Source organism: Dunckerocampus dactyliophorus, chromosome 8, assembly GCF_027744805.1.
Source record: "Dunckerocampus dactyliophorus isolate RoL2022-P2 chromosome 8, RoL_Ddac_1.1, whole genome shotgun sequence".
Lineage (NCBI taxonomy): Eukaryota > Metazoa > Chordata > Actinopteri > Syngnathiformes > Syngnathidae > Dunckerocampus > Dunckerocampus dactyliophorus.
Window position 1 is genome coordinate 28,964,888 of NC_072826.1, and position 27,613 is coordinate 28,992,500.

Genomic DNA, 27,613 nt, shown 5'->3' on the forward strand with positions numbered 1-27,613 from the left:
ACCATTTGCACCAAAACATTACTGCAAGGTAGGCTGGGAACAGGACGTGCTCCCAGCGACACTACAATACAAAAAAAAAAAAACGCCAGCATGCATGCGGGAGCGGAAGCAAAACTGAGTTCGGTTGTACTTAATTGAAGTATTTTAGAATGTACTCACGTTATTTTTCATCAATCCTCATCCACAAATCCATCAAAGTCCTCATCTTCTGTATTCAACACAAAAAAAGCCGTCTTCTTTTCCGTTCGCTACTAGTCTGTTAACTTGACAGTGTTATTCAGCTCCGAAGCAAAGAAGGAAACTTCTCCTGTTGCTTCTGCCAACTTTGTTTATTGAACACGGCCACCAGACAGCAGCTCAGAACACACACACACATCTCTCAGCATCGTCTCTCCTTCCTGCTTGCCCACAAGGCAAAGGTTAAACAAGCCCCACTACATAGCTGTCCAGGCAATGCCTGTAACAAGTGAGACCGTTTATTTCCTGGTGTGCACTGGTCAATACTGTAATGCCGCTTGTTGTGGGGAAGGAGAGACTCACGTCGCCGATGCACTTTAATGGCTTTATTAACAGCGGAGAACACTGCAGGACTTTACATCCACGCCAACATAAACACACTTCCCAACTCTCTCCAAATTCACAGCTAGCACTGAGCCTAGCTCTCCTGCTCGGGACGCCCACCGTCACTTCCCGTCACTTCCTGATGAACTAAAGCTGTAATGACACTCTGGCGTATAAAAAGTAAAATATAAAAAACAAGCGTAAGACATTACTAGCACAGCTTTGTTCTGTGGGTCGTGGATATATTCTATCAGTTATTATTAAGCCGCTAGCTTCCTTTTAGTAAGTAAAAACCTTGGCTATGATTGCACTACATTGTCATGTAGACCTACAAAGTACACTTGGAAGAACAAGAGGTGAATAAATGTATTGCAACTGATGTGAAACTGATGAGGGGTAGGATTAAATAAGCTTTGCTTTTTCCTACTCCTTTTTGAACATGCAAAATTGTGAATTGTACTATGTGATGTGCTACTGTTTGACTCATGCATGTTCAGAATTAAAACCATGAACCATGATAATAACAAGCCTAGTAGTGTTGTACAACTTTTATCCACAGTCCACAGTTGTTTGAAATGAGGACATTGTCTTTCTTTCTTGGGCTTCTGTCTCTCTTTCCTGGAGGTCTGTATTCTATGGCATTTCTTCCATCTACAGCCTTATACTTGCCACTTGCACACACACACATACACACACACACACACACACACACTACTGCAGATAGTTAGTGACGCTCGCTTAAAATAAGAGTACTAGTCTTTCAAAAGTTGCTCATGTCTAATTTGTTAATGTTGGTCAATTAATTTGGGGGGGGGCTCCGTTTAGGAAGGCACATGGGTCCATATCTACAGACCCTTTCCAAAAAATTACAATTGACAAATTACAATTTAAACGATTTCAAGTATTTATTTGTTTATTTTTACATAATTTGGGCTTCCAGGTCATTAAACCCACGAAAACAGGAATTCAAAAAATTAGAATACTGTGAAGAAATCAGCGCAAATTTTGCAGGGCATGAATGTTTTAAACTGAGTGTCACACACTAATCATCTACTAAACTCAAATCACCTGCACAGGCTTCCCCAGGTGTCATTAAATTGTTTCAGTTTGGTTCAATTGTCTCAGTTGGGTTCAATATGGGGAAGACTGCAGACATGACAACTGGCCAGAAGACCATCGTTGATACTCTCCATAGGATGGGTAAGCCACAAAAGTTCATAGCTAAGGAGGCTGGTTGTTCACAGAGTGCTGTGTCCAAGCATATCAATGGAAAGTCTAGAGGAAGGGCAAAATGTGGCAGGAGAAGATGCACCAGCAAAAGAGATGACCGTGGGCTTCAGCGGATTATCAAACAGGGAAGATTCAAGAATCTGGCAGAGATCCAGAAAGAGTGGAATGAGGCGGGAGTCACAGCTTCAAAAACCACCACATTTAGACGCATCCGGGAGATGGGCTACAACTGTCGGGTTCCTCGGGTCAAGCCACTTCTGAACCTGAGCCAACGTAGGAAGCGTCTCCACTGGGCCAAGGAGAAGAAGGACTGGACTGTTGGCCAGTAGTCCAAGGTCCTCTTTTCCGATGAAAGTAAAGTGTGCCTTTCATTTGGGAATCAAGGTCCAAGGGTTTTGGAGGAAGACGGGTGAGGAACAGAACCCAAGCTGCCTGAGGTCCAGTGTGAAATATCCACAGTCCGTCATGATTTGGGGTGCAATGTCCGGTGCAGGTGTTAGTAAACTCTGCTTTCTTAAATCCAAGGTCACCACAACAGTCTACCAGAATGTTTTAGAGGACTTCATGATTCCTTCTGCTGAGGATCTGTATGGAGATGCAGATTTCATCTTCCAGCAGGACCTGCCCATACCGCCAGAAGCACCAAAACCTGGTTTGATGCCCATGCCATCACAGTGCTTGACGGGCCAGCCAACTCACTGGACCTAAACCCCATTGAGAATCTATGGGGTATTCTCAAGAGGAAAATGAGGGGCACCAGACCCAACAACAAAGAAGAGCTGACAGCAAGCATCAAGGAAATCTGGGCTTCCATAACTCCCAGGCAATGCCACAGGCTGATTGCTTCAATGCCACGTGGCATCGAGGCAGTGATTAAGGCAAAGGGATTCCCAACCAAGTATTGAAGATTGACATATGGTTTTGAAAGTACCATATTTTGATTGATTTGATGTGATCCTAATTTCTTTCTTTTTTTCCTGTAAAAACTGAGAGGTAAATGGTGATTTCTTCACAGTATTCGAATTTTTTGAATTCCTGTTTTCGTGGGTTTTATAAGCTGGAAGCCCAAATTACGTAAAAATAAACAAATAAACACTTGAAATCGTTTAAATTGTGGGCCCTGAATCTATAATCTATGAAAGTTTAACATTTGAATGGAATTATGGAAATTAAACAACTTTTCCATGATATTTTAATTTTTTGGAAAGGGTCTGTAGATCGGTGTCCATTTGTTGAGGACTCCTTTTCTACAATATAACCGTAATTCAATTCAGCTGCATTATAGAAACACTTCCACGATAACTACCTCCTGGTAAGCCAATTCTGAATGATTTTCATCCAAATCAATAGGGATTTTGTTTTCATGAGCTGAGGTTGCCGTGCATCGTATATAGTTGTTTATATACGTGTTCTGTCGTTGTTTTATTAAGACCAAATGTCAGCAGGCTGCTGCTCTCCAGGAAATATATTAATATTGTAAAATCCACGGGTTTTTAATATACAGTGCAGTATGTGAGATATGTCTACCACAATCTCCTAAGTTTAATGCAATTGCTTTGACATGGATCGACTAATTGGTACCACTTGCACCCTTAGAAGTATCAGCTGATTGTCTAAGTTGGCAGGAAAAAAATAACTGTTTTACGAGCTTCACATTGTAAGGATCTTTTGACATCTGTTGGGACAATGAGTGTTTCATTTTGTTTACAAACAAACCTTGTTCCAAACAAACAAAATAAACAAAACAACCAAGTGCGCCTGGGTTGGTGTCACAATGGAACTTTTTTCCCTCCATTTATTTTGTTGATAACCTCTGTGTTATCAGCTCTACAAACGGTCCGAAACATACAACCATATTACTCAGCTGACCGGTGTCTAATGGGTTTTTGTCAGAAAATATTTGTTTAGTTTTGCTGACTTGATTCGGGACCACATTAGTCCATGTCAGTGTAGTTTGCGGGTTTGCTGAAGTTGACTAATTGATTTCAAAGTGATAGAGTACCTATCTTTTCACTTAAGACACGTTTCTAATATTAATAGGCCATCCTTTGCACTGGAGTTGGAGGTGGAGACTAAATTATTCAGTGTAATTTAAAAATAGAAGATAATATGACGAGGTGTTGGATACTTAGTAATAGTCCAGGTTTAGAATGTGCATTCAAACATATTACATCTTTCTGTGTTCTTTTCCTTATATTTAATTTAGGCATGGGCACAAAACCGCTAAAATTGTGTGTCATACCGTTTGTACGATATGAGAGAAAGTGGAGGTCCAGCGCGGCCACTACCTGGAAATACTTTGTCACATGCTGTGTTATTCCTCGCAGTCGGAACAGGGCTTCGATGTGTTGAAACCACAGGTGTCAGCTTCTTTGTTAGCACTGAGCGGCGCCAGCACGGCCACGCTGTTGTCACTGTTGTCGGTCCGTGGAGGGTCACCAAATGTGGATTGTGGATTGGCTTGGCTGCGATTTGAGAAGGAGACAGGAGTGGAGGATAAGTTGTTGGTATGAACAACAAGCAACAATCACATGACCCAGAAACGGAAATTTGTGGCTTAGCGTGCCGCTATGAAATAATAACGTAACGTTACGTAAGACAATATTTATTTTTTGGGACTTGAGTTTCGGGATTATCCACAGTAGACTGCACTGAGAATTACATTTGATTTATTTATTACATATTTGTTTAGAAAGATGTACTTTTTGTTATTTATTTTAAATACATACGTTCCACTTTCATCGTGTTGTATTGTATGGTTTTAAAATGACTGTTTTGACTCGCCTTTTTTTCTCTTTTCAATAAAGATATTTCAAAATCACAGCTGTAAATAATAGTGTGATACTGTGAAACTGTAATATTTTTGCCCAAGGTTATCGTACCATCAGAATGTCATACAGGACCATGCCTGATTTTCTCATTAGTCAGACCTTTGTTTGAAGTTTCTGCTAGCACTTGAAGTCGTACTATTTGTCTCTTAAACACCCGGGAAGTACTTGGTCCTCCAAGATGTATGAATGATTATGGTCTGCTTCCTGCCTCTGAATAATGAACTGTTTACAGAAACCGCTTGAAATCTGGTTAGCTTCATGCGACTGGATATTTAACATGAGCAGTGGGAGACAGATTGGGTGTTTGAATAGTGCTGCTGAAAGTGCAAAGTGTGAAAAGTTTCAATCCCGTAGTGCCCCTCATATTTCAGGAACCATTTTTATCACAGTAAATCCTTTCAACCTTGCATAGTTTCTAGGGGTCTAACGATTGGTTTTAACAACAATTCCATTCATATCACGATTCATGGTTGCCGATACGATTCAAGAACCATTTTTGGTCAGTAACTTGAAATCGATTATTTTTAGCCATTCCCTTTTTTATAAGGGAATCGGGTATAAATTATAATTATGCTGACATACTTAAAAATAAATGACCAATGACTACAGAAAATGAGTTAAAAATGTAATACAAAATCGGGTTGAACAGAGGGTGGTCTAGCTTGCCATGATGAATTATTTACTTTAAATAGTGCAATCCAAACCTGCACTTTGGACCCTGAGGTGAGGGACATTATCCAAATTCACTCAGCAAATCAATGTGGTATGATATCTTCAATTAGGTGATGGCAGCAGGGGGCTTTTTTGTGTTGATAATCCTGACTCCTGATCAGAGCAGCCATTTGAAAGAACGGCATAGCAATCAGCAAGTAATGTGGCCTCCTTGTACCTTTTGCCGCTGAGAGGTTCTGGACGGGTCCTCCGTCTTGATAACTTGCTTAACATAGACACTGAACAGGATACCGTGGTGTGATGGGCTTATGATAATACTGTAAGTTTTGATAATGATGACACCAAACCGGGAGAGCAAACAGATACTTTGCATGTGAAGTGATGGCAGATGGCGTGCAGCAGTGTAAGGAACTGTGGTAATGCAAAAGAAGAAAACATAAGAAACGCGAGTGCAACATATAAATGGTCAGCAAAAATAACGGCTTCCCAGACTTTCCTCTCTTTTCCGTCCTCCCCGTCACAACCAAGTGCGCGCCATTTATTGCTTCCGCTTAGGCATATGTTTTGACCTGGACAGGCCGCGCTGGATGATGTCACAAAGCCTCACTGCTACTCGACCGTAAGCTACCAGGTGTGCAAAATGTCCTTACTTTGCATATTGTCCCCTTAAATATCACTTAAAAGGAGTTTCAAATAAAGACAGGTGAGTTAAATATGAATACTGACTGAAGTGATTTAACTGACCAAAAGAAGATAAGGCGAATCAACTGTATTTGACAGGTCCACAACAACATGACCACCACATACCCGGAAGGCGATGATATCACAGACACAGACTGAATTTATTTTTCATCTTTATCTAGTCTTTATCACACATCCATATAAAACGATACCTTTTTAAACAATGTTAGATCGATATATGCGGTCCAGAATGAAAACTTAAACTTAAGCTAAACACACATCGATGTAGTTGGATCGTAGAAATAAAATTGATGCATCGATGTAGTGAATGAATCGTTATACCCCTAATAATTTCTATCCATCCATTTTCTTCCGCTAATCTGGGTCCGGGTCGCAGGGGCAGAAGTCTCGGTAGGGAAGCCCACACTTTCCAGTCTCCAGCCACCTTTTCCAGTTCCACTCGGGGGGACACAAAGGCGTTTCCAGGCCAGCTGTGAGACATAATCCCTCCAGTGTGTCCTAAGTCTGCCCCAGGGCCTCTTCCCAGCTGGGTATGCCTGGAACACCTCATCAGCGAGGCATCCCGGAGGTGTCTGCACTGGATGCCTGAGCCACCTCAGCTGGCTCCTCTACTCGGAGCCCCTCCCTGGATGACCGAGCTCCTCACTGTATCTCTCAAGGTGAGTCCAGTCACCCTATGGAGGAAACTCATTTGCCCACTTGTATCCACAATCTCCTTCTTTTGGTGACGACACAAAGCTCATGACCATACTGTGTGTGAGGGTGGGAACATTGAGCGCTTTTCCAGCTCTCTCTTCACCACGACAGTCCGGTACAGCAACCTTATTACTGCAGGTGCTGCACAGATCCCCCTGTCGATCTCATGCTCCGGCCTTCCGTCACTCGTGTACAAGACCCCGAGATACTTGAACTCCTCCACCTGGGGCAAGACCTCACTCCGACTGAGAACCATGCCCTTGGATTTGGAGGTGCTGTGTCTCTTCCCACAAGCTTCACACTCATCTGCAAATCGTCCCAGTAAACACCGAAGGTCACAGCCTGATGAGGTCATCAGAACCACATCATCTCAAATAACAGAGACGAGATCCTAAGGCCCCTAAACTGGACTCCATCAATGGCTTGGCTGCACCTAGAAATTCAGTCCATAAAAGTTAGGAACAGAGGAGTTAATTGAGGACATGGAGCACCATGTTCGGTCAGCCTGGAGGAGGTTCTGGCAAACCGTTGGATGCCTCAAAAAGAGGACATGGTGCTCAGTCCACACTGTTTTACAGTGGGAATGGAGGCCTCTTGACCTCGACTGAGGATGTAGTCAGGCGGTGGAAGGAATACCTATACATTCCTTTCCTAGAGTCTGAGGACATAAACACAGACAGGTCCATCACCGTGGTTGAGGTAGTTAAAAAACACTCCTCAGTGGCAAAGCTGTGGGGGTGGATGATTTTCACCCTGAATTCCTCAGGGTTCTGGATGTTGAGGGATTGTCTTGGTTGACATGCCTCTTCAACATTTGAACATGGTAGTCGGGAACGGCACCCCTGGATTGGCAGACCAGGGGTTTCCAAGAAGGGTGACCAAAGGGTGTGTTCCAACTACAGGGAGCTCACACTCCTCAGCCTCCCTGGGAAAGTCTATTCCAGAATCCTGGAGAGAAGGGTATGAGTCAGGGTTTCCTCTACATTTAATTGATTGTGGCGGCCCGCCACTACAAAAAAAAGATGCCACACCTTAAAAATGAATATTTTTTTAAAAACTTTAAACAATTTTAATATATTGGAAGAATGGATATATATCCTATCTAAATACATATACACTAAGTCCCCAACCAATGAACACAATTGGTTCCAGACGACCGTTCGCAAGTTGATTTGTTCTTAAGTTGAAAAAAATTTAATATTACCAATTATATAGGTACTACATGTACGTGTATACATACTGTATATACATATATGCGTATGTATGTAAATATTAGTTTGGATGCAGTAGTAATATTAAACGAGGATAATTAATGAAAAAAACAATAGTAAAAATTATATAATACGTAATGATAAATGTTATTTACCTTTGAAGAGGAGTGGTCGAGCATACTTCATTGGTAATGGTGGAGGAGGAGGAGGAGGATGAGATATTGAAAAAAAGGACAAGTTGTCATCATTAGACTCTTCTAAAGGACGTAGTGTTCTGTGGGTGGTGTAGAATTAAGCAGGCCTATTAACTCTTCATAAACTTTAATCACATGCTCTGTCCGGGTTGTATCATACAGCTACAACTTAGCCTTCCTCTCTCCTCTTCCTCTACTCCCGCTACCTGTTGGTCCCATTAGCAGTGTCACAGTGCCATTTACTGGTCAAGCATGTAGCAGTACATATATGGAGTTCCAAAAGGCAAAATACACGAAAATATAGACCAGTCAGCTTGTGTTCGTATCTCCGAATGTTTGCATGTCGGATGTTCGTAAGTTGGGGATTTAGAGTATAGCTTATTATTTACCTGACCAGATACGTGACACGTCTTGTGTTGACTTTCATTGTGTTTCTTATTATTGGGAAAATGAACAATAGCCCGTAAAATGTGTTGTCAATTGACGACGGCTTGTCACATGCTAAGCCTATCTAAGCCAGCGTGTGTGATTGCTCACGTTTCAATATCATTCCACTCTCTGGCATTTTTGTTTACATGCCTGGCCGGCGGCATCTAGCGAGCGGCATCATTTTTTCAAGATTCAAGATTCAAGAGAGTTTTATTGTCATGTGCATAGTAAAACAGCAGTTATACCATGCAATGAAAATCTTATTCTGTTCATTCTCCCAAGAAAAGAAAGAAAACACAAGAAAGAGTAAGAACATAAGAAACAAACACATAAACATATATACCAATAAATTAAGCAACAACAACAGGAGAGACATTAATACGAGTAAATAATACAAATAAATAAATAAATAAAGTGCTATGAGTGTGTGCGTGTGTTGCGTGCGGTGTGTGCGAGTGCTTCGTTGAGAAGCCTGATGGCCTGTGGGTAAAAGCTGTTTGCCAGCCTTGTGGTGCTGGACTTCAAACTCCTGTAGCGTCTGCCTGACGGTAGGAGTGTGAATAATGAGTGTTGTGGATGTGTGCTGTCCTGGATGAGGTTGTGTGTTCTGCGTAGGACTCTAGTTTTATAAATGTCTTGCAGTGAGGGGAGGACTGCCCCAACAATGTTCTGTGAGGTCTTGATCACCCGCTGGAGTGCCTTCCTATCACGTGTTGTACAGTTACCGTACCAAACAGTGATGGAGGCGGTAAGGACACTTTCGATGGTGCATCTGTAGAAGCAACTCAGGATTGTGGTGGACATGCCAAATTTCCTCAGTCTTCTCAGGAAGTACAGTCTCCTTTGGGACTTCTTCAGAATTTGTTGGGTGTTGTGAGACCAGGTGAGGTCCTCGCTGATGTGTGTGCCAAGGAACTTGAAGGTTTTCACCCTCTCCACCTCAGTCTCATCAATAAACAGGGGTCTATGCGGCTCCTTTTCTCTTGTTCTTGGGTCGATGATCATCTCTTTAGTCTTATCTGTATTGAGAAGGAGATTGTTAGCACGACACCAAGCTATGAGGTCCGCCACCTCTCTTCTGTATGATGTTTCAACACCATCAGTGATCAGTCCGATGACTGTAGTGTCATCCGCAAATTTAATGATGCTGGTGTTGTTCTGGGAGGCCACGCAATCGTAGGTGAAGAGCGTGTAGAGGAGCGGACTCAGCACACACCCCTGTGGGGTCCCAGTGTTCACAATTCTTGAGCTGGATGTGCGATTGTGGACTCTGACTGACTGGGGTCTGCCTGTGAGAAAGTTAAACACCCAGTTACAGAGGGAGGGAGACAGGCCAAGTGTGAGGAGCTTATTTGTGAGTTTGTGGGGGCAGACTGTATTAAAAGCAGAGCTGAGCTTTTGAGCTGCAAGTGGCTATTACGTTCATGGGATACATCAATCATCTGTCATTGTCACAACAACACAACTACAACACCTGCACCACGTAAACCATGTGTCACTATGTATTCTATATATCTTGCTTGCTGCTGTAACAAGTGAATTTCCCTGCTGTGGGATAAATAAAGTACATTCCATTCCATTCCATTCCATTTTCCTCCGCTTATCCGGGTCCGGGTCGCGGGGGCAGCAGTCTCAGTAGGGAAGCCCAGACTTCCCGGTCCCCGACCACCTCCTCCAGCTCCACCGGGAGGACACCGAGGCGTTCCCAGGCCAGCTGTGAGACATAATCCCTCCAGCGTGTCCTAGGTCTTCCCCGGGGCCTTCTCCCGGCTGGGCATGCCCAAAACACCTCACCAGGGAGGCGTCCGGGAGGCATCCGGACTAGATGCCCGAGCCACCTCAGCTGGCTCCTCTCGATGTGAAGGAGCAGCGGCTCTACTCTGAGCTCCTCTCGGATAACCGAGCTCCTCACCCTGTCTCTTAGGGTGAGTCCCGCTACCCTACGAAGAAAACTCATTTCAGCTGCTTGTATCCGCGATCTCGTTCTTTCGGTCATGACCCAAAGCTCATGACCATAGGTGAGGGTGGGAACATAGATCGATCGGTAAATTGAGAGCTTTGCCTTCCGGCTCAACTCTCTCTTCACCACGACGGTCCGGTACAGCGACCGCATTACTGCAGACGCTGCGCCGATCCGCCTATCGACCTCACGCTCCAACCTTCCCTCACTCGTGAACAAGACCCCGAGATACTTGAACTCCTCCACCTGGGGCAGGACCTCATTCCCAACCCGGAGGGAGCAATCCACCCTTTTCCGACTGAGAACCATGGCCTCGGATTTGGAGGTGCTGAGTCTCATCCCAGAAGCTTCACACTCAGATGCAAACCGTCCCAGTAAACGCTGCAGGTCACAGCTCGATGAGGCCATCAGGACCACATCGTCTGCAAATAGCAGAGATGAGATCCTAGTGCCCCCGAACTGGACTCCCTCGACACCTTGGCTGCGCCTAGAAATTCTGTCCATGAAAATTATGAACAGAATCGGTGACAAAGGGCAGCCTTGGCGGAGGCCAACGTTCACCGGAAACAGGCTTGACTTACTACTGGCAATGCGAACCAGGCTCCTGCTCCGGTTGTACAAGGACTGAATGGCACGTAGTAGCGCGCCACCAATCCCATACTCCCGGAGCACCCCCCACAGGACACCGCGAGGGACACGGTCGAATGCCTTTTCCAGGTCCACAAAGCACATGTAGACCGGTTGGGCAAACTCCCAAGTACCCTCCAGGACCCTTGCAAGGGTGTAGAGCTGGTCCAGTGTTCCGCGACCAGGACGAAAACCACATTGCACCTCCTGTAGCCGAGGTTCGATTAACGGTCGTACCCTTCTCTCCAGCACCCTGGAATAGACTTTCCCAGGGAGGCTGAGGAGTGTGATCCCCCTATAGTTGGAACACACCCTCCGGTCACCCTTCTTGAAAAGGGGGACCACCACCCCAGTCTGCCAATCCAGAGGTACTGTTCCCGACTTCCACGCAATGTTGAAGAGACGTGTCAGCCAAGACAGTCCCGCAACATCCAAAGCCTTGAGGAATTCAGGGCGAAACTCGTCCACCCCCGGAGCTTTGCCACTGGGGAGCATTTTGACTACCCCAGATACCTCAGCCACGGTGATGGAACTGTCCGCGTTCGTATCCTCAGTCTCTGCTTCCTCTAGGGAAGGTATGTCAGTGGGATTGAGAAGGGCCTCAAAGTATTCCTTCCACCGCCCAACTATATCCTCAGTCGAGGTCAGCAGGCTCCCGTCCCCACTGTAAACAGTGTGGACCGGGCACTGCTTCCCCTTTCTGAGGCGCCGGACGGTTTGCCAGAACCTCTTCGAGGCCGACCGAAAGTCGTGTTCCATGGCCTCACCGAACTCCTCCCACACCCGAGTTTTTGCCTCGATCACCGCCGAAGCCGCGTGCCGCTTGGCCTGCCGGTACCCGTCAGCTGCTTCAGGAGTCCCACAAGCCATCCATGCTCGATAGGACTCCTTCTTCAGCTTGACGGCAGCCCTGACCTCTGGTGTCCACCATCGGGTTCGGGGCTTGCCGCCACGACTGGCACCGACCACCTTGCGGCCGCAGCTCCGATCGGCTGCCTCAGCAATGGAGGCACGGAATAGAGCCCATTCGGACTCGATATCCTCGTCCTCCGCCGGGATGCAGGAGAAGCTCTGCCGGAGGTGAGAGCTGAAGACTCGACGAACAGGAGACTCTGCCAAACGTTCCCAGCACACCCTCACTACACGTTTGGGTCTCCCGGGTCTGTCCGGCATCCTCCCCCGCCATCTAATCCAACTCATCACCAGGTGGTGATCAGTTGACAGCTCAGCCCCTCTCTTTACCCGTGTGTCCAAAACATGCGGACGCAGGTCTGATGATACGACTACAAAGTCGATCATAGACCTGCGGCCTAGGGTGTCCTGGTGCCATGTGCACTTATGGACATCCTTATGCTGGAACATGGTGTTTGTGATGGACAAACTGTGGTTCGCACAGAAGTCCAACAACATCACACCGCACGGGTTCAGATCGGGGAGGCCGTTCCTCCCAATCACGCCCCTCCAGGTCACACTGTCATTGCCCACATGGGCGTTGAAGTCTCCCAGCAAAACGACAGAGTCACCAGTTGGGGTGCTCTCCAGCACCCCTCTGATGAACTCCAGGAAGGCTGGGTACTCTGAACTGCCGTTTGGCGCGTACGCACAAACGACAGTCAGGACCCTTTCCCCAACCCGAAGGCGTAGGGAAATGACCCTCTCGTTTACCGGGGATGACTCCAACACAGAGGCACCGAGCCGGGGGGCTATTAATAAGCCCACACCAGCTCGCCGCCTCTCCCCTGCAGCAACTCCAGAGTAGAACAAGGTCCAACCCCTCTCGAGGAGTTTGGATCCAGAACCCAAACTGTGGGTCGAGGTGAGTCCGACTATATCTAGTCGGAATGTCTCAACCTCTCTCACAAGTTCGGGCTCCTTCCCCGCCAGAGAAGTGACGTTCCATGTCCCAAGAACCAGATTTGGCCGCCGAAGACCAGGTCGCCTAGGTGCCCGCCCTCGACCGCCACCCAAAACGCAATGCACCGGACCCTTATGCTTGCCCCCGCAGGTGGTGGGTCTACGGGGGGGAGATCCCGTGTGGCTTCTTCGGGCTGAGCCCGGCCGGGTCCCACGGGTGAAAGCCCGACCACCAGACGCTCGCCTGCGAGCCCCTCCCCCAGGCCTGGCTCCAGGGTGAGGCCCCGGTATCCCACTTCCGGGCGAGGTGCGGTCTCTCCTCGTGTGTTTATTCATAGGGGTCTTCTGAATCACTCTTGGTCTGGTCCGTCACCCAGGACCTGTTTGCCTTGGGAGACCCTACCAGGGACATATAGCCCCAGACAACATAGCTCCTAGGATCACTCGGGCACACAAACCCCTCCACCACGGTAAGGTGGTGATTCACGGAGGGGAAATAAAGTACAATACAATACAATACAATACTTACTTTTTTAAAGTGTCACTTAACAATCTTGCTCTCTTGTTATCATTACAATACTTATGGCTTGCCTTCAAAACACTAGTTGTGTGTCGAAGTTGTGCACCTGAAACGCGTAGTGTGTACAGCTTTAGACAGTAACGCTGTCACAGCGGTCTCCAACAGGTAGCTCGTAAGCTAGCAGTAGCTCACCAGCTGATGTTGAGTCGTTCACCAAATATTGGCTTCACCTCTTAGTATTTTATAAGTTTTCTTTTCAAACATGACGCCTGTATTTAATGACAAAGGAGCACACTGAGTGGAGATGTGCTTTGAAGATAAAGTGCCATTTAAATGTTGGCAGCCACATAAAACACAAATGGATCGCCTCTCCTTTTGTTTTGTCAAAGTAGTTTTAATAGTGCTGCAAGTCCGATACACCTTTGCTATCATAACCCTGGACTCTCACTTTATACTCTTTCTACAGGACAGATTTCTATAACAAAACTATTTAAATTGTTATTTTGTTATTTGTGTTATTTTGAACTAAATATACTGTATTATTCATTTCCCATGTTGTACTCAAAAGCAGGCATCAAATTTAGGTTTTTGTCAAATAGTACAAAATGTTGTATTTTTGTGCTATGTTGCACTACTTGTGATAAAAAAAAAAAAAGCAGACGCAGCAGCGGCACGACACAGCGGTGGCAGTCTGCCCTCCCATGCAGCCCACTACAATAGTTTCAAAAAATCCTAGGGGAAACCCTGAAACAGCTGCTGGAGCTGCAATGTGGTTTTCATCTTGGTTGCGGAACATTGGGACCAGCTCTACACCGTTTCAAGGGTACTGGAGGGGGCTGGACATGGGACTTTGCCCAACCGGTGTACATGTGCTTTGTGGACTTGGAAAAGGCATATTCGACCGTGTCCCTCGTGGTGTCCCATGGGGGTTACTCCAGGGGTATGGGCTTGGGGGCACGCTGCTGCGTGCCATTTGGTCCTTGTACAACCGGAGCAGGAGCCTGGTTCGGAATGCCAGCAGTAAGCCGAGCCTGTTCCCAGTGAACGTTGGCCCTCTGTCACTTGCACAAGTGAAACTGCATAAAATTTGTCGTAAATTTTCATGCGGCCTGCATAAAATAACTAGCGTTCATCATGGCTGTCACACACATGCACACATACACACACAAAAGCGATCACAGAGAGGCGACCAACAATTTTACAGTCATGTTGTTACAATGTATACATTCAATGATAGCTAACGTGAGGAGCTAAACGTTGCCAAATCTCTGTCATTATTATTCATTAGCTGACAAACATAACGAATGTGCGTGAGTGTTTTACAAGGGGCGTACTGTATTTACTAAAAGCAGGAAGTGGGCGGGATATACATTAATGCTTGCAGCACGTTCAAACGTTAGAGCCCTCTCGGCATCCGGGGAACCCGTTGCCTAGGCCTTTTTAAGAATTACATAATGAAGTAGTTGTGTAAACGTCTGGTCTATTTTGTGTATATCACTGAGGTCTTTGTTGGGACTGAGTCAGAGTGGCTCCTTGTGCAAAGAGGTGTGCGTGTGAGTCTGCTCTAATGGAGGCAATAAGTTCAAATATCAAGTTTTAAATATGGAAAGCACAGTGTTGCACACCTCATTGGTTCCATTTTATAGCGATGTAATGGACCTCCTGTCATTTGTTTGCCTCCCCACATTTCAAGACCGGAGACAATGTGTCGCCTCAGTGCAAAGGAGTCCTGCTTAAGCTGACAGGCATCGTAATCAGAAGTCTGTTGTTTACATGATTTGTTAGTACTTTACTGTGCTCGTACTGTATATATGCAAAGGGCTCAATGTGTTTTGTCCTAGCTGACACTCTTATGTAATCCTGTACTGTTGAATTGTTGACTTGCTGCAGGTATGGCTGTCTCCTTATTGTAATTCCATACACACACACACACACTTTCTTTCACATGCACTTTGTCTTTCTCCTTTTTTTTTCCAGACAACAATTGTCAAAAACTCATTTTGAATCCCCGCCGATATCCCCAAAGAACCCAGGCTCGGCGAAATGCAAAGCTCCCAGAGACAAAGGCCAGAAGTGCAGCAGCTCTGTAGCGAGTCACTTTTTCCAGAAGAGGCCCAGAACGTCACCCGCAAAAGAAAACCAGACAGACGGTTCACTCGCGGTTCAGAGGAGTACACGCACACACAATGCAAACAATACCGATGCGCACTCGGTGACAGTGAAGGAAGAGGCCATGGAAGTGGAGGAAGCATCCATCCGAGGAGTGGTGTCAGTCAAATGGGAGGACACGGCGTTGCACAGCATCAGCACCGAGGAAGAGAGGCCGCATTCTTCTTCATCAACGTCCAACGATGACAAGCCTGGAATCAAAGGTAACGCCTAACTACCTACAGTATAAAAATATATACAGTTGTCCCTTGTCTATAGCGGTTCATTGGTTCCAGACCCGACCTCGTGAAATTAATTTCCGCAATGTAGGGTTTTCAAAGTTAATAAATAGAATATTTTTGTAGTTAGTAGGGATGCTCCGATCGATCGGCCACCGATCAAAATCGTCCAATTTTCGTGAAAAAGCATGTGATCGGCAAATGCCGATAAATGCCTTTCAATTGTTTTTTTGTTTTTTTTTAACCCCTGTCCTGTCCAGCCTTTAAGGCAGATAGAATTGTAGATCTAAATGCCCTCAAGTGCTCAACATATTTACTCTGCCAGGGAGAAGTGTGATATACACTTCCCTACCCGGCCCGCCAGGATGCCCAGTCTGGCCCACCCAACCCCCCAGAGGCGATACCCCCAGTGCCCTCCACACCGGAGCCCCACCGGAGGTAGTGTCCACAGTGCCACCCCCAAACCGCCAAACACCACGGACCAGCCACACGCCCCAAGGCAGACCCGACTGCCACCAGAACAGCGGGAACCGTGCCCACTCGGCCCCCTGCATACCACCACGGACGGCAAGGGAGCAACACTACGGCGACCACAAGAGAACCGGACCCCACATAGAGCGGAGCACGGCCACACCCACGAAGCACGCGAGCCAGAGACGCAAGGAGGGACAGAGAAGCAAGCACCACACGACGGGGCCCATGAAAGGAGCGACCCCCCGCCCGGCCCATCCCCCGCCCATCCACCAACACGCCAAGGGAGAAACCCCGGAGGGAGGGAAACAACCGCCAGCCAGGAAGCAGAGACTAGCCAGACACCAGCAAGTAGCAGGGACCGCCTGCCACGCCCCCCACCAAAGCCCCCCCTGACTGCCCCCCCCGCCGATCCAGACCAGCGCCACGCAGAAGAACACCACCCGCCCGCCCGCGGCCCCCACACCCCCCGCCCACTAAACCACAGCGGCCCTGTCCCTGAAGGGAGAAAGCACCATGCACCCCCCACCCCAAGTCCAAACCGCACATCCGCGACCCCCACCTCCGCGCCCCCAGTCACCCGGAGGACAGCCACAGGTGCCAGAGGACAACAAGCAGCTCCCACCTGTCACACATACAACACACACATACATCATTAAAATAAAATAAGTAATAAATAAATAAAGTAATAAATTAATTTTTAAAAGAGCACCCCAACCCACCCTCCCAACCAGTGGAGATATCCCCGCAAGGGCAGCTGGGCTCAAGGACCCGCGTCCCCACCAGGGGGAGAGGCTGGCCCCCATACCCCACACCGGACAACCCCACACGGCAGCCGAGCAGGAGGGCTCAGGGCAGACCCCGCCCCACCCCCAGAGGCAAAGGAGGCCGAGGGAGAGCCAGCGCCACCAACCGCACACGGGCCCCCCCAGCAGCAGTAGGCGCCCGACACCCGTAGGATGCAGCACCCCACCCACCCGCCGCCCCCTGGACGGCCACCCCGACCATGCCCCCGCTCCATCACTCACCCGATTATTTTTCCAAAGAAATTTATTTATATATGAATCTAATGACTTGAACCAAATTATAGATGGTTTGGTGGGGATCTTGGAAAACAGATAATTAACCTTGGGTAAGATAATCATTCCGTTCCGATAAATGCCTTTCAACGCCGATCACAAAACCAGTCTCATTGTCTGGAAGTTTTTACCAGTGCTATATGTTCTCTTGAATTGTTTTTGTCTAAATCAAGGTGATTTTATAGTTCCCTTTTTCATATCATATAGCCAATAGTAAATTTTAAAAATTGTCAATCTGTGTGATCGGTATCAGACGATTTCATTCATGGATGATTGGTATCGGAATCGGCAGCATAAAACCCTGAGCAGAGCATCCCTTGTAGTTCGAGCATAGAAAACCTGCTTATGACTTTCTAATATGTTTTTTTTTTTTTTTTTTTTTTACATGATTAGAGCCCTGTCATCCTGAAATAACACCCCTACAGTCACCTTTACACTCCTACTATTCATTGTTTACACCACATTGCAACTCTTATGCTGCAGGGACTCGAGACGGCCGCTAGCTTGCGAGCTAACCAGTTAGCCTCAAATTTATTTCTTCTAAACTTAAGAAGCCAAAAACTTACCACTTCCACGCTGAATGGGAGAACCTTTTTTCACTCTATCATGTGGGACATGGCATGGCTGACTTCATGACGTCTTGCAGTGTTAAGGTAATGTCATGTAAGCTAATGTCTCAATGTTTTGTGTCATTACTGCGGCGTAGCGACCACCGTGCTACATATCATTTGTATTTACATGTTTTTTTTTACTAATAGACCATAGTCTACCACAAAACAGTGATTAATTAATTCATTAGTTAATTTCTAGGATAGCAAGGGAGTGATAATCGAACCGCGACATTGCGAGGGATGACTGTATATCAAACGCCTTTGTTCCAAAACTTTATCCTCGAGGACGATGGGCCTGCATTCAGAGAAAATGTGTACACAGTCAGCGCATTGCCCTCAGACCCTGCAGAGGTTCTTTTTGTTACCTTTTACCAGTTGTTTTTGTACTTTGTATGCATGCTTGTTATTATGATGCAATGAAATACTTCTTGTTGCAGTGAAGTGCCCCGTGTGCTCTGTAGGCGTGTCTCAGCAGTTCATCAACAAACATTTGGACATGTGTCTCACAAGCGGAGAGAAGAAGGAAAGCTTGAGGAGGTAAATATGAATGAACAGATGGTAATTACATTTGAATCAAAATATTGTTAGTCAAATTTCTGGCCTTCTGTGGCTAAAATGGTAAATTATTGCAGTTGTAACACATTGTTAAAAAAACAGGCTTTAGGAGACATCTGAGGTAATCCTCTAATCTCTTCTGAATCCTACTTGTACGAGATGATTAGTACTGCAATGTCTGCTGCAGTTTTATGGTCTTTTAATGATTGGTCATATTTTTTTCACTCGCAGAGAACACTTAATCTGGGTAACACTTTAATGTCACAGTGATGAATGGAGGGAGCTTTTATCCTAGCCAGCCTGCATAAGTGGGGGGATGATCATGCTATAAACTTCAAGTTGTTATTAGAATTTTTTGTATCATTTTATTGTACTTTTCACATTTGTTCTTTATATTTTGCAACACCTCACCAAGCTTTTTGCCATTTTAAGAGTACTATAAACTTCATTAGAGTATTCAACTCAATTTACCTGGGGGCCTGCTGGAGTCACAGTCTGGGTGAGGCTGGGCCGCATCAAGTATTCCACTAAAAAAGGGTTTCTACAACAGTGGTGCCTTGGTTAGCGTTATTAATCCGTTCCAGGAGGTCTGACTTGAACCAAAACGGACTCTAACCAAAGCAAGTTTTCCCATAGAAAGTAATGTAAATCCAATTAATCCATTCCAGACAGCCAAACATTTTCACACATAACACATTTTATAGACAGTAATTATAGTTTTACATGCAGAAAATAATGCAAAAAGAATCACAAATGACAAATGAATGGACAACGGAACTTTTAAGATGCTTGGAGGGCTTTTTTTTGTTTCTGCACTGATGTCACAAAAAAATATATGCAGAAGAGGTCTGTTAAAAGGCTTTTTAACATGCACAGTTTTACATTAAAAAACAGTGGCACCAACATGACATGAAATGGAGAAATTAACATTTAACATCATTTTACCTGTTCTGGACACCCTTGGATTAAGAAAAAAGGACAACAACCATATAACAGCAATTTGTTCATTAATGTTAAAGTTCAATTCCACCCATGTATGTGGAGGGACAGCTAGAGATTTTATGAATTGTGAAAATGCCTCACTTCATAAATAAATGACAAAGAATGCTAAATGTAGAATGGATTCCAGGCTTAAAATATATTTAGTTGGAAACACATTTGTCCAGCAGATACCACCAACATGTTAGTCAAAAAGAGCAGCGGCACACGGAGGTGGGACACAAACGCCATTGCCCTAAAAATGACGCCCGCAGCCCAAAATGCATTGCACGATCATGTGCAAGTATCGCAAGATTTCGTCTTTGACGTGTGATCCAACATGCTGGCGTAAACAAACTGCGCAACATGTTGCACGCTAACCAAGCAGGCGAAGGCAAACCAAGGCAAAATTTTAGCAAAAAATTTGAATGCTACCCAAACAACGGGGGTGGGCGTTAACCAAGGTAACCAAAAAAAAACGGATCCAGTCTTCTCAATCGTCATTTAACAGTTCAAAACATGAACGCCTCTTTAGAACGTAGGCACTTAATTTTCCACAGCGTTGCTGGGATTGCTTCTGGCTTCTCAGCATGCCTTTCGTCATTTTCTACAGGTACTTGTTCAGACTTAACTGTAAATTCCGGTGTATAAGACTCACCCACTAAATTTACTGTAGAGGGAAAACCAGGTTTGCACATGTATAAGCCGCACATGTCCACATCATAAAATGCCATATTGTGGCACAAACGAGTCCGTGAGGACCAGTCAGCTCTTTATTTGACAGGAGCCAATCATGAGCTATGAAAAAACTCACAAGATTGTCAACCTATTGGAAATTGCCCGAGGTCATTACTCAATACAGTGTTCCCGCGCTCCATCGAAGTACACGTTTTGCAGATTCTTTTGCGGATTTTTTAAATGAAATTTTAGTGCTTTTTAAAAACAATTTTACAGCGTAAGAACGCCGTTACAGGCCTGTTACAGCCTGGCCCTTTAAGAAGAATTGCAGTGAGTGTTTGTATTTGTACTTTATTTATCCCACAGCGGGGAAATTCACTTGTTACAGCAGCAAGCAAGATACGCGAGTAAAGAAGACAGTGTAAAGAATACATATTGACTGCAACATGGTTCAGGTGGTGCAGGTGTTGTAGAGCCTGACAGCGGTCGGTATGAAGGACCTGCGGAACCTCTCCTTCTTACACCGTGGGTGTAACAGTCTGCTGCTGAAGGAGCTGCTAAGGGAAACAACAGTGTTGACAACTGTCAACTGTCAACAACAACAATTGTAGTCTTCCGCGTCCTCATTGGCTGTAGACAGTCTTCCTGTTGTGATGATGGCTAGCGAGCAAGCAGCTAGCTACTAGCTACTGTATTGGCGGCCAGCTATTGATCGCCAACAATACAGTAAACAATAGCCAACCGTGCGACTCCGAACGCTGCACGGCCACAAGCCCTCCCCCCAACAAAACCCACAACGCAGACGAAACACTGTGCACCCAATTGGCAAAAGAAGCCAGCCGGACCCCCACACCGAAGGAAGGCAGAAGCTAAGCTGCCGGTGTCCGGACCCCCAGACACGCTGAAGCAAGGCAGAAGGTACGTGGCTGGAACAAATTAATCCTTGGCTCACAGGGGATTATCACACGACGGCAAATGCAACACTCTTCAACTAAGACACAAAAACACCACCGCCGAACGGTGAAGAGCCACGGTCATTGAGTCAATAATTTCTTGCCGTTATTGTTATTGTTATTGTTTCTTGTGCTCTATTATTTTTCTTGTGTTTTCTTTCTTTTCTTGGGAGAATGAACAGAATAAGAATTTAATTGCATAGTATAACTGCTGTTTTACTATGCACATGACAATAAAACTCTTGAATTTTAAATCTTGTGTCCAACGGAGTAGGTTGTTCATTAAAATTCAAACTACCTAAATTTGAGAGTGTTTAAACAAGAGAGAAATATGAGGACACGTTAATACCTGTCTGAGAAAAGTGTATAGTTAGGGCTTTTACAGCCTTAAAACATATACAGGTGTAATGATGGTAAACTAATATAGTTGGCTACATTGTGGAAGCTATCCCCCGCATTCAACGAGGAAACACTGTTTAACAGTCACATTTTCATCTTACAAACAACATTAGTCATCACACAGCAACTTAACACTTAAATATACAAGCATGTATCAATACAAGTGAAAAATAACGATATTTTAATGTTATCTCATAATGCATTTCATTTGAGAAAACCATTTAATTGGAGGAGCAAATAGAAAATGGTGGATGGCGCTGCAATGCTGGCTTTGTCCACTAGAGAGAGCCAGAGGACCCGGAGCTCAAAGTCCGGTGGGAGGCTGACGTAATTGCAGCGCCCCCAATTAATGCGTTGCTCAGACGAAATGCCTCATGGGAAAACTTTAAAATTGTTTTTTTTTTTTTTTCATTTTAAACTCATTGGGTATGTTTGTATATTTGTCAGGTACAACTTTTGACTAAGTTGCTGTGTGATGAATTTAGTGTTAGTAAATTGTTCTTCGTGCACTGATAGCTTGTGATGATTGGCTCCTGCCAAAGAAAGAGCTACCGTTTCCTCACAGACTCGCAAGCGGCACAGGATTTGAACAATTAGTAGTTCTGAACTAAAGGAGATGTCACGAGATTAAAAATTAGCCACACCACTGTATAAGATGCCGGGTTCAAAGTTTATGAAAAAAGTAGCGATTTATACACCAGAATTTACAGTAGTTGTTTATTAGTCCCCGTAGTAGTTGTAGTTGCCCCCTGTGTGCTTACTTACCTGTTAGACGCTCATTTTGTTTTTTGCACTGTGATTGTTGTTCTGTCTAGTGATCCCCCTGTTCATTTTGTAACAAGCTCACTGCGACTTCATTGCTATTGCTGGCCCAAGTAAAGAGCCTCTTCATTTGAGTAAGCAGAAGTGTCACACAACACAAAACATTTAATGTCAAGTAGGAGCTACAAATTGTGTGCGTGGCCCCTGGGCTACAAGTTTGAGACCTCTGCCCTTAAATGCTGTTTTAAGGGCTAACGTCACCCAAATATTGTTTCATTAGCTGACATGACCAGCAGTTTGTCTATGGTAAATCACACCAGTTGATTACGGGAGAGCGCAGCACCGCCACCAATCTGCTGATTAACCGGTTCAATGGCTTGTCTGTCACAGCTCCTTCGGCAAATCGAGGCGCCCAATGGGCAAGCTGGTGTACAATCTGATGTCTGTGCTGGAGCTGAAGCGGCGGCTCAAGGAATGCCACCTCTCGGTGCATGGTTCCCGAGATCAGCTGATCAAAAGGCACAAGGAGTTTGTGCACGTCTATAATGCCCAGTGTGACTCCCTCAACCCAAAATCAGGTGAGCGATGGTGGTCTACCAACGTGTAAGCCAAGTCTTCTAGTCCTGAACGTGTCAGCGGCTGCCTGCGCGGTCATTTTTCAGAAAGGTTCATCTTGCAAGAACAGGTCAGGCAGAAGCCAATCAGACTGTAAAATAGCATGGCCACTGTAAATGAGAGTAAACGTAATATGGAAGTGGCAGTGTGCTAGGCAATACTGGAAGTGCACATTAAGTGCTTTACACCCACTTTAAACCCTACAATACAACCTACCATGGTGTTCCCAGTGTCAGCTAGTTGAACAGCTGCCGTGCGTGTTAATATCCAAGCAGAAGCTGTAGTAATTCTACATTTGATCAAAGTTACTAGATTTATCAGATCACATATTGGCATATCGGATCTGCAAAAAAAGCCAATATTGGACATCCCCAATTCAAATGTTGTATTATTATTGTTATAACAGTGGTTTATTTGGTCTAAAAATGTAGAGAATAATTTAGTTTAGCATCAATTTGTGGGACAATAAACATTTAAAAACCCCCCTGCATGGTTTTGTGACTTGGCTAAAAATCTCTTCTCGTCCTCAGGGGCCCAATCGTGTGTATCGTCTCGTCTCGTGACACCCCTATTATTTACCCTTTAGAAGTCCATGGGAGTTTTTAGCATTTTTTATGTACTTGTCTGTATTTCACCTTAAAACTTGTTTATCTTGCCTCTATTGGGTTCCTTTTTTTCAGGACAGCCTCATGTGTGTGACTTTACACCTCTTTTTTGTGAGGTCATAAACTCTACAAAGCAGGGCACCTCACTGGTGCTTAAAGCTTCTTATTTATTTTTACTTCCTCAACAGCAAAAGACATCGCCAAAGAGGTGGAAGCCAACGAGAGGATCAAAAATCAGCTGCAGAATAAAAGCAAACCTGTGAGTTGCGACTGAGTCATTGCTGTCTGTCGGTTGTGGAACTGCATTCATTGTGTTTTTATGATCTCCACTCAATGGAAGTAAATTAATCGCATTGCTGATATTTGCCTGTGATGATGTCATGTTGCATATTCCAGCTTACGTTGTGCTTACATTTAGTATTTTGATTTCAACCCATAGGTTATGGTTTTCTCCAAGAATCACTCTGAGGAGGAGATTGATGAGGTGCATTCAAAGTATCGTAAGTGAGATTTATTTTTATTGCCTGGCCACTGTTTACATGCCCGGCCTGTGACTCACAAAGATGACATTTCTGCTTAGTGATGTATTTCCTGTAAACTGTACACTAGTGAGACAAAATCCGGATGAAAAGCAACTATCCAATCACCCTTAATTACTTGGAAAGTTCCACTGATTGCTCATTATAGTACTTAAAATGATTAGAAGTAGTGGTCCGGGACGATATTTGGAATTTTGACGTACTGTATGTCTGTATTGGCCTTTATTTGAATCCGACGGAACGATATCAAGAAATCAATTTAAAACTGGGTTATTTCGGCTCAGATGCAGTCACAACCCTCTCTCTCCTGTCGGCTGTGACTTCTGACTCCAGCATTGCTCCACCCACGCGTTAGTGGCAGAGCCAATCTGAAGCGGACGCTGCCCTCACACACACACACACGGCTGAGAGGGAGGTTTTGTCATATGGAGAACATCCTGAGAGCAAACGCACGTGTCAAGGTAAACGCAGAAAACTCTCCCAAAATTGTAATAAACATCCGAGTGTTCTCATAACTACTACTATTGTTACAATGAGCAGCTGAATAACGTAAGAGCCAAGTAAACATTAGTGGCAGTTCTGCTAGCTCATAGTACCTCATGGCAACCAGGCCGTGATAGTAAAAGCGTGTGTGTGTGTGAGGGAGAGGGAAGGAGAGGGAGAGAAAGGGAGAGGGAGAGGGAGGCACGCACGCACGTCAAGGTGGAGGCTGGTTAGCTTAGCATAACATTAGTTAGCCGGTCTGGCTCTAAAGGCTCAGCAGACAATGTATTAGCAATGGGAATGTATGTAATGTGGAGAATAGTGTGTGTGTACATGAAAGTCATGTAAAAAGCTCTTCAGCTCACAACTACTACAACTGTTTATTAATATTGAATCCTACTTCGTGGAAATTCACTTATCCCGGACGGGACTGGAACCAACGAACCGCCATAAACGAGGCATTACTGTACTCAAAATCAGAGCTGCACGCCTTATCTTTGCAGCATTTAAAGATGTGTCCTTAGAAGTCTAAAGAATCACACATTTTAGAAATGGAAAAATTCAGCTTGACCATCCTGTTGCTGGACTGCACAATTTTTCTTCTATTAAAATGTATGAATGCTGTCTTCTGCAGAAAAAAAGACTGATGAAAGGAGAAATGCTGTCTTTGTTTTTTCTATTGAGCAATGTTGTATACTGGGTTTGTAGCACCCAGCCAAGCTGTGTATAATAATGTGTGTTATATCTGCCAAAAATTGCTAGATATGACACCCCACTAGGGGTTAGGGTGGTTGGTTGTCTTTTGTGCGTAGCAGTGAATCACCTGGGGTCAGCACGCTTTGCACAGACAGATAGTCAATATGAGCAGACAATGAAACAAGTGGGGAAGATGTCCTCTGTCACAGTAAAAGGCAAAATATGATTGCATGCCTCACGTGTGCATAGGAACTGCTTCCCTCACAAAGTTCTGTGCAAAGAACACTTTTTTTCACCCATGAGACAAAGAAACGAACTAAGGGTATTAACTCAAATTTTTATCGTCTTTTGCCAAAGAGCAAGGGTATCCAAATGTTCACTCTCGAGAGATTAAATTTTTATCTCATAAGTAGCCTATTACAGTTTCTAACAATGGGATATTCTGTAGGATTTTCAGGTTAGGTGAGTCCATACTTCAACATTGGACTCGGGTTACAGTGGCTCTCTGTGACTCACAGAACAAAGCCAGGGGCTCCGAAACTTTTGACAAATAAAGCCTCTCGAAGGTTTTATGATCAAATGCACTTCTGTCTACTTAATGGCAGCCTCCGATGGCATCTTTCCTATGAAGCACACCATCAGCTTTTAGATCAGTACATTTATTATGTCCACCCTGAAGGCAGCAGGTTCAGTAAGAGAGTAAGTGCAGGCTGGGATCCTGTTTGAGGCTCATCTATCACAGAACCATGCAAGATTGGTTAAAGGGTCCCCGACATGATTCATCAACTTTGCTTAAATATGTTATATATGGTTTGGTAATTATGTTCTACATTGTTCCATTTTGGAAAACGATTTTAGACTATTTTGACTGATCTTTCTAAGCACACAGAATATTGTGTTGTATGGCTATATAAACATAGAAAACACCCACCAAAAGAAACATTAGAATCCCGTCTTTCATCAGAAAAAGAAGTTTATTTCTACCTTTTTCCATTCTTTAGTAATCAGCAGTAGAACATAGGTAAGTTGACACAAATATTTTTTTCTTTTCTGACAGCTCAAATATTTAAACAGCTATACCACAACATAAACAATACAAAAATGGTTGTTTTACATCAAAATAAATAAAAACAATTTATTCACAAATATACCACCATGAACTATTTACAATTTTCACATTTGGAAGTGAACCGTGTGCGCGTGCACATGTTAAAATTTCCCTACAATGCGTAACCACCTGCACGCTGCACTCCATCATCCCTGCTGAGCTCTTATCAAATGCACTTCTGTCACCTTGTGGCCGTTTGTATGGCTTAAATTTGCTGTGAAGTGAAATCCATTAGTGGAGAGTTGGGGCATCACCTCTTTTGAGTACCGCGCAAAAAAAATTTGAAAAGTTAATGACCGTAAAGGGGTTTTTATAGCCTTTTTGATTGTATACGTGGCAGCTCCCACCCCCCACAATAAACATATCGCTGTGAAAAGATGTTTACAGCCTTGTCGCTATCGTGGAATAGTGTTTAAAAGACATTATGTAAAGAAGACATGACTTAATTTGATCTGTGGCAACTTTGATGAAGTGGTCGTTCTTGACTTGTTTTTTTCCTGTGGAATAGTATCCTTTTTCAAAATGCGTTAATACCGTACTTTCAAGCCAGTGTTCCTTCAAGGCAGTCATCAGTGAAACGGTCGCTGGATAGGACAAAGCTCGAGGTGGGCTTCCAGCTGTCTCTCCTTCTCTGCACTTGCTTTGGCCATTCCTCTTTTGGAAAACAAAGCAAACTTACAGTATCACTCGAGTATTGTGAACATCCAGCAGCAACACAACGATTTGGCATGACTTCTATTTTGATGAAAAATATAGTCGACAATCTACCTTAAGAAGTGTTTGTTTACCCACGTACTTAATGAGGATAAGCGGCATAGAAAACGGATGGATGGCTATAGTATAATACATACTTTACAAAAGTTTAATTTAATCTAAAATTTGTTAATAAATACACAATAATAAATTTACTTCTTAAAATAATTACAATTATATAATTAAAAAACCTATGCATGTATAATAAAAATACAAATGTAAAATAAAAAAATATATAATAAAATTGACAATACAACACAATCTAACATTGCAATTCAGCTAAATAAATATTGAGAGAAAATAAATACAAAAAAATACAAATACATCAATGGCATTTGTAAAAAGAGAGCATATTTAAGAAAATTCTAAATATGGGCTTTTAATTAATAAAAATAATTAAAAATATTGTATAATGTACAGTAAATATTAAAAACTGTACATAAAATAAATTAAA

The 27,613-nt window shown here is 44.4% G+C and overlaps 1 protein-coding gene across 5 annotated transcripts in view; it reads left to right on the forward strand.

Annotated features, from left to right (window-relative positions):
* rad18 (RAD18 E3 ubiquitin protein ligase) overlaps positions 1–27,613 on the forward strand; it is a 54,437-nt gene that overhangs the window by 6,465 nt on the left and 20,359 nt on the right. For all 5 annotated transcript variants that reach the window (XR_008572218.1, XM_054784338.1, XM_054784337.1 and 2 more), the window contains 5 exons: positions 15,465–15,859; positions 18,473–18,572; positions 22,751–22,938; positions 23,769–23,839; positions 24,020–24,080. Coding sequence is in view for 4 of the 5 variants with exons in the window: in XM_054784338.1 (XP_054640313.1) it covers positions 15,465–15,859; positions 18,473–18,572; positions 22,751–22,938; positions 23,769–23,839; positions 24,020–24,080 (815 nt within the window). In the remaining variant the exon portion in view is untranslated. The remainder of the gene's footprint in view (positions 1–15,464; positions 15,860–18,472; positions 18,573–22,750; positions 22,939–23,768; positions 23,840–24,019; positions 24,081–27,613) is intronic.